The 8,382-nt window shown below is 42.2% G+C and overlaps 1 protein-coding gene across 1 annotated transcript in view; it reads left to right on the forward strand.

Annotated features, from left to right (window-relative positions):
* The window catches only part of LOC111963976 (transmembrane protein 132D), a 50,459-nt gene extending 44,946 nt beyond the window's left edge, over positions 1-5,513 (forward strand). The window contains exons 8-9 of the mRNA XM_023987590.1: positions 1,876-2,067; positions 3,230-5,513. Coding sequence (XP_023843358.1) covers positions 1,876-2,067; positions 3,230-4,687 — 1,650 coding nt within the window. The 3' untranslated portion in view covers positions 4,688-5,513. The remainder of the gene's footprint in view (positions 1-1,875; positions 2,068-3,229) is intronic.
* Positions 5,514-8,382: the final 2,869 nt, after the last annotated feature.

An 8,382-nucleotide genomic window follows, 5' to 3' on the forward strand; every position in this document is an offset into this window, starting at 1 on the left:
TTGTGACTTTGCCATTGTAATTGTTTGTAAGCTTGTGTAGTCTAAAATAAATCTATGATCGTATGCTATCCATTTGTTTTTTTGTATGCTGTTCTTTGTATGCCATTTTAATATTTGATAATTAGCCAATGATATTAGGCCACACTTGGCCATGATTACAGACACCTGTGTCTTTTGACACTACATAAACGAGTCATCCCGTAATGTTTGATTACACCCTGATGAAGACAGCTTGGCTGTCGAAATGTTGGACATTCAATTTTTGCATCTGAGCTCCTAGAGTGTGCGGCTCTCCTTTATTTTCAACACTTCTATAACTCTACCTACGTGTACATATTACCTCAACTAACCGGTGCCCCCTCTCATTGACTCTGTACCAATACCCCCCTGTATATAGTCTCACTATTGTTATTTTACTGCTGCTGATTAATTACATGTTACTTTTATTTCTTATTCCTTTATGTATTTTTTAAAACAGCATTGTTGGTTAGGGGCTCGTAAGTAAGCATTTCACTGTAAGGTCTACACCTGTTGTATTTGGCGCATGTGGCTTATACAATTTGATTTGATTTGATTTGTAAGTAACAAGAACATTTCCCAGGACATAGACATATCTGATATGGGCAGAAAGCTTAAATTATTGTTAATATTACTGCACTGTCTAGTTTACAGTAGCTATTACAGTGAAAGAATAGCTTGCTATTGTTTGATGAGAGTGCACAGTTATGAACTTGAAAATGTATTAATAAACCAATTAGGCACATTTGGCCAGACATGATACAACATTTTGAACAGAAATACAATGGTGCATTGGATCAGTCTAACACGTTGCACATACACTGCTCCCATCTAGTGGCCAAAATCTAAATTGCGCCAAAGCTGGAATAATACATTGAGGCCTTTCTCTTGCATTTCAAAGATGATAAAAATCTATATTTTTTTAATTCTTTGTATTATCTTTTACCAGATCTAATGTATTATATTCTCCAACATTAATTTCACATTTCCACAAACTTCAAAGTATTTCCTTTCAAATGGTATCAAGAATATGCATATCTCTGCTTCAGGTCCTGAGCTACAAGCAATTAGATTTGGGTATGTCATTTTAGGCGAAAATTGAAAAAAAGGGTCCGATCCTATTAACTTGATTTTTGAATGACTACCTCATCTCTCTGCCCAACACATACAATTGTCTATAAGGTCCCTCAATGGTGAAGTTATTCATTACACTTTGGATGGTGTATAAATACACCCAAGCACTACAAAAATAGAGACGTCCTTCCTAACTCAGTTGCCAGAGAGGCCAATAGTGATGGATGGATCAACAACATTGTCGTTACTCCACAATACTAACCTAAATGACAGAGTGAAACTAAGGAAGCCTGTATAGAAAAAACATATTCCAAAACATGCATACTGTTTGCAATAAGGCACCAAAGTAAAACTTCAAAAAATGTGGCAACTTTATGTCCTGAATACAACGTGTTATGTTTGGGGCAAACACATCACATCACTGAGTATCACTCTTCAGGGTGGTGACTGCATCATGTTATGGGAATGCTTGTCATCGGCAAGAACTAGGGAGTTTTTATCATAAAAAGAAACGTAATAGAGCTAAGCACAAGCCAAATCCTAGAGGAAACCTGATTCAGTCTGCTTTCCAACAGACACTGGGAGACAAATTCACCTTTCAGCAGGACAATAACCTAAAACATGAGGCCAAATATACACTACCGTGGCTTACCAAGACAACATTGAATGTTTCTCAGTGGCCTAATTGAAACCCAATTTGGGAAAAAAGTCAAGGTTTTGAATACTTTCTGAAGGCACTGTGTGTGTCTGTGTATATACTAATGTGTGTGTATGATGTTGCAGGTGATGTCTCCTCTGTCTGACTCGATCCTGGCTGAGCGGATGGTCAGGGTTCTGGATGAGAAAGTGAGCGTGACAGAGCTGGGAGTGCAGCTGGTGTCTGGCCTCTCTCTGTCCCTCCAGCTCAGCTCAGGGAGCAACAGGGCCATCGTCGCCATGGCTACCACACAGGAAGTCATGCAGAAACCCAAACAGGTAACTAGCTGTAAAATAAAACCTGTATTAAACCTATTATGCAAAAATATAGAACTTCCAATGTAATACTTTTTCCAAAGAACAAGCCCCAACACATTGTGCCATTCAGAAGCTGGGCCACTGCTAGAAAACTGTACCCTCAAAGCCCTTCACAGATATTAGGCAAGACAATTATCAATTTCACAGCGTAACCTGGTGGTCTAGTAGCATATGTTTTGTCCCTGTGATTTCTGTGTGTGTGATTGAATGGTGTCCACAGCTCAGGCCTGTAGTACAGTGGCCACGCTGTGAGTCAGGCAGGGAGCACGCACACAGTTTAACAGCTCACACATTAGCCGGGCAGCATGCCCATTCAAAAACACTTCCCAAACTGTGAGCGGGGAAACCATTAGGCAGTTGTCCATACTTCATAGCCAGCATTATGACAGCCCTGTGCTGCCTTGGGGCCTGGTGAACCGCTAGCTTGACCCAGTCAATACTCAAGCTATTAGAATGGAGCTAGCGCACATGCCCATTTGTTTCTGTGATGGGCTGTGTTAATGTAAAATTCTGGGCTATGCATAATGTATTTCCCCTCAGAATATAGGCCAGGCCTCTTGCTCTAATCGTTCATATCAGCTAACAGCTCTCTGGTTCTATGGTAACTGGACTGACTTGTGGTGGGGGTAATTACCCACATTGCGCCCTCTGGTGGCTATTGTTAACAGTGTTTATTATGCATCTACTGTATATTGATATTGATCCCCTGTGGTTAAATTGAGTTTCAAAGCATGATTTGATAGGACTATGGTGTGTGGTACAATAGCCTCTGAGCTAATTATAAAGAGATTAACAGAGGCAGTTCTTAGATACCAACAAAAGGAGGGATTATCTAAAATGGCAACCCAACCGACAAAACACTGAGGCAGGAAATTAAATAACTGTAGAATTGTGAACCATTGGGTTGCTTGAAGATCCTTTGGAAAGATACCGAATCAGATCAGCTCCTGATTTACCACCTACTATTATGCATTATCACAAGATCTATTTATGAGAGGGAATATTTGGAAATAAATTGATGAACCAAACTTGGGGAGAATATTGATTTCATTGTTGCATTTTGTCCTACTTTAGGATTTCCGTTGTCCTCTCCTGATCCAGTCTCTGTGTTGTCTCTCCTTAGGAGGCACTGGTCAGCTGCTGGGTCCAGTTCAGTGATGGCTCAGTGACCCCTCTGGACCTCTTTGACCGCAGCGTCTACTCCCTGACTGTGACTTCATGGGACGAGAGAGTGGCGACTGTGCGCCGGACCCCCCAGTCAGCGTTTGTGGTGGCGGAGGGCGAGGGTCAGGGGGCGCTGGTGAAAGCAGAGCTGAGGATTTGTGAGGAGTGCCAGAAGTCCAAGAGAAAGAGCAAGCTGGTGGTGGGCAACGGGCTTCTCAGGGTCACTTTCCAGATGGGCAGCAGGCCCGACGGAGGGGACACTGGTGGGGGTGTTGCTGAGTATGGCAATGATGGTTCAGAGTCAGAGGGAGAGCCTAAGCCTGTTGTGACATTACCATGGGAGCCCACAGCAGTCGTGGCATCCCAACGAGAGCCTGAGCGCGTTGTGACATCACCACAGATTCTAACTGAGGGGGGCGAAGACAGACGCTCGTTCACGAGCACTGTGCCAGACCTCCAGGAGACCATCATGACTGACGTCACCACATCATCTAGCAGGGCTCAGGAAGTGGCTGGAGGTGGCATCTCTACCATCAGCACCACTACCACCAACACTGACAGTAGTACCACCACCATGGGCAAACCTGGCACTGACAAACCTCTGGTGACTGGCAGACCTGGCAGGGATAGAACCCTGGGAAGAGGACAGGGGCTGAGGAGAGACTGGGGAAACCTGGTGGAAAACCCCAACCAGAAGAAAAAGATGCCCAAAGCAGAGGCACCACCCCAGAAAGAGCAGCCCAAGCCACCGCTGGTGGTGGAGAGTGACCTGGTGAGGACATTTAGAGCCATGTCAGACCTAGAGATCGGTATCTTCGCCCTGGTGGGGGTCTCTGTGGTGGCCATCCTGGCCTTCCTGCTAAACTGCACCTCCTATAACCTCTGCTTCCGGGGCCACAAGACCCCCATCCAGGGCAACCCAGATCCCAACAGCCCTAAGGAGCACAGGAATGACTGGGTGTCGCTGGGGACCACCACAGGTCCCCAAGTCTCCACCCTCAAGCGGGAGAACCACCGCTCAATGGAGTCCAACTGCAGCCTGCAAAGTCACAGCTCCATAGATACCCACCGGGCCCTGGAGAGCAGTCTGAGTATGAGTGCTATCCCAGAGAGGACAGCCACCCTGGGCAGGAGGACCAGCTCCCAGCAGGTTCCCGCCCTGGACCCCACTGCCCAGCGTTCAGCCACCCTCCTAGCCAAGCCCACCTGCAGCGATCCCCTCCACTCCCCCACCAGCAAGAGGAACCAGGTCCAGTTCACCACCTTCACCACGCTGGACATTAAGCACCTGGCTGCCCTGAAGAGGAACGAAGTGGACTTTAACTGGCCCAGTCAGGCTGGGGGAGCTGGGGAGCCTCAGGGGCCCCTACCTGACATGCCATGGCCTGTAGTCAGACCCCTGGGCGAGCCAAAGTGAGATTCCACATGGGTTGTGTGCGTGTGTGTGTGCGTGCGTGTGTGTGCATGCATTTGTGTGTTCTGAACCTGTTTAAGTGTATAAATTGTGTAAGTAGAGTATACACATAATAATAGGTGTATGGACACTGTCATTCCATTATGTCACACATATTATGTCACACACATGAACAAGTTACACATATGACCAAATTACCAAATGAATAACCAGACTTCATTAATATGGGATGGTAAAAAATGTATATTTCTACAGATTATTGTTTACACTGTTTAAATGCAGTTTAATAATGTTTCATTTCCTTTCGCTTTTATATATTTGTATGACTCCTCCACAAAATAGCTTCAGATTTCACTTTGTACCAGTTGTTAGGGTAATTGCAATATGAAAGACATTATTTGTAGTTGGTTATATACTTTCCAGCCTTTGTATATTTGTATGATTCCTCAACTGAATAGTTTAAGAGTTTGTACAATTGGTCAGAGAAAATGCAATATTTATGAATATTATTGGAAAATGATTTTATACAGACCACCCTTTTGAATGGACATTTATTCAAATTGTATGTGCTATGCAAACACCGTTCATGTTCATGTAGAGTTTGAATTTAATATTGGCACCAACCAAACAATGAAAATACCTCTGCTACAAGTTCTTCCATTTGAAAAAAATAAAAAAGAACAAAAAAGTATAATCTTGTCCTCAACACAGAGCAATGCATTTTAAAAGAGAGGGTTATTTCATGTGTAAATGAAGATGAATAGTGCTCTGTCTGTGCAATGCTGTTTTGATGTTCAATTCCTATGAGATTAACCAATAAATTACTGAATGGAGGACCAAATGGATGGTTTGGGAGCATAATTTCATCATATTCATCATATTGTCTTCCACCATTATTCCTTTTTATTTAAAATAATGTGATTATTTTTATATTTAAAACACATAATAATGAAATTGTCCAAAATATACTTTGTTTATTACTATAAAAGCCAATGGAAATTGTGAGATTCCCTGAGCTTTGGTTTGTCTCTGTATGTCATGTGGCATACAGTACAATATGTCAGTGGCATCACAAGAGTAGGTCTTGCTGCAGAGGTCCCCTCCTCTATGTGGCCTGTGAAATGAAGGAACTTCTCACTCCACTTTGATACAAAGTGATTTTCATAACAGGTTAGGTGGGCATTTTCGCTAACCCTTTTCCTAACCTTAACCTGATCTCCAAACCTGCTACATGAATTATCCTAACCTGCTGCGTAAGTTCTCCTAACCTGTTACGAAAAAGTCACTTTGGTATTGAAGTGTTTCCCGTTAACTGAAGTCACCCACTGGATGAGGTCCATTTTGAGTGATAGGAGTAAGGGAGAGAGAGTGAATGAGTGAGTGAGTGAGTGAGTGAGAGAGAAAGACGGCAAGAGAGAGATCTCCCTTTTGCTTATTGCGATAGCGCCAACACACTCCTGAGGAAATGCTGTTTGTTATCTTCTGCCGAGGTACACAAGTGATAACTCCCTGGCTCCCTCTCTATGGTGTAACCGTGGCAACACATCTCTAAATTACATTTCAACAGTAAAAAAACCTGTACAAGCTTAAACTAACCCAGATAATCTGATGTGCTGATGCGCTGAACCTCAAACTGACAGCAGAGGATTTGACAGCATGTGTCATTTCCTTCTGCTGTAGAGGGGGACGGATTTGAAGTGTTGATAAAGGCTATTTAAATTTTCCCAAAATTCTCTCCCTTTACACATCCAGCATGTTTTCTAGCTATGTGGGTAGACTCTCTCCCCATCAGACAGTTTATCTTTCATACAGGAGCTGGAGAGTTAAATACACTTTCACCTGCGACAGTTCTCGTGAATCTCTGCAGTGTTTCTGACCACAAAATTACTGTAATAAGAGATTACATCAACTGGCATTCATGTGTAAAGGCAAATATTAAAATTATACTGTATATCAATTTTATATATGTAGATCAGCTTTAATATTGCAGATAGATTGTAGCTACCATCAATGTAATTGTCTGCATCATTTCTAATCGACCATATATATTGTTTTAAATACATTACCATTCAAAAGTTTGGGGTCACTTAGAAATGTCCTTGTTATCGAAAGAAAATATCAAATGTTGTCCATTAAAATAACATCAAATTGATCAGATATACAGTGTAGACAGCTAATCCAAGTTTATCATTATAAAAGGCTAATTGATCATTAGAAAACCCTTTTGCAATTATGTTAGCACAGCTGAAAACTGTTGTGATGATTAAAGAAGCAATAAAACTGGCCTTCTTTAGACTAGTTGAGTATCTGGAGCATCAGCACTTGTGTGTTCGATTACAGGCTCAAAATGGCAAAAAACAAATAACTTTCTTCTGAAACTCGTCATGTTTGTAAGACGCAGAGAAGGTGAATGGATGATCTCAGCATGTGTGGTTCCCATCGTGAAGCATGGAGTATGGAGGTGTGATGGTGTGGGGGTGCTTTGCTGGTGACACTGTCTGTGATTTATTTAGAATTCAAGGCACACTTAACTATCATGGCTACCACAGCATTCTGCAGCGATACGCCATCCGATCTGGTTTGGGCTTAGTGTGTCTATCATTTGTTTTTCAACAGGACAATGACCCAAAACACACTTCCAGGCTGTGTAAGGGCTATTTGACCAAGAAGAAGAGTGATGGTCCACAATTACCTGACCTCAACCCAATTGAGATGGTTTGGGATGAGTTAGACCGCAGAGTGAAGGAAAAGCAGCCAGTAAGTGCTCAGCATATGTGGGAAATCATTCAAGACTGTTGGAAAAGCATTCCTAACGAAGCTGGTTGAGAGCATGCCAAGAGTGTGCAACGCTGTCATCAAGGCAAAGGTTGGCTACTTTGAAGAATCTCAAATATAAAATATATATATTTTTTTTTTTTTACTTTTTGGGTTACTACATGATTCCATATGTGTTATTTCATAGTTGTGATGCCTTCACTATTGTTCTACAATGTATAAAATAGTAAAAAATAAAGAGTTTTGACTCATACTGAATAGTGTACTTTATACTTGACATTTTATTTTCCCAAATCGGATAGGCATTTTCAAATGTACCCCAATGTATAAAAAGGAAAGGTAGTTGAGACATTTGTCTAAATAAAAAAGATTTGGGTTTGACAAGCACTTTCCGTTTCCTGTTTGTCATTCATGAACAACAGGGAGGAAGGACAATCTCCCTACATCCGCAGTATCATTACAGTGGCCCTTTAATCTGGAGCATCAGCTTCCCTATTGTCAGATTGAAGGGATTGGGGTCGTTATGTTGGGCTGGGATTAGTGTGCATTAGTGGACCCTCTCTATGCCCTTTAATGTTGGCCAGAGAAGACAAGGTTGCTTACTTGTTGCTATGTTAACAACACTACCCTGGGTCATATTCATCACGCTCAATGGGGCAAATGCTGTCAAACTGAAATCGAGTAGGAGTGCTCGTGTACTGGACAGGTTTGGATGGTGCCGTCTCGTTTTGAACGTGACTCTGCTTCTGATTTGCCATAATAGATGGAATGTTTTTCTAATGTTGTCTTTTCTACTAATGATATACAGTGCCTCTAACCTTATGCTTGTTCTTTCATGTAGGCTACAGTATTTCCTTATTGAATCCTCTGATATGCTACTGTTGAAGGAAGTTTAGATGTGAGTGGTGTTTAATAGAAAGGAT

The sequence above is a fragment of the Salvelinus sp. IW2-2015 genome, linkage group LG5, assembly GCF_002910315.2.
Source record: "Salvelinus sp. IW2-2015 linkage group LG5, ASM291031v2, whole genome shotgun sequence".
NCBI classification, from domain to species: domain Eukaryota; kingdom Metazoa; phylum Chordata; class Actinopteri; order Salmoniformes; family Salmonidae; genus Salvelinus; species Salvelinus sp. IW2-2015.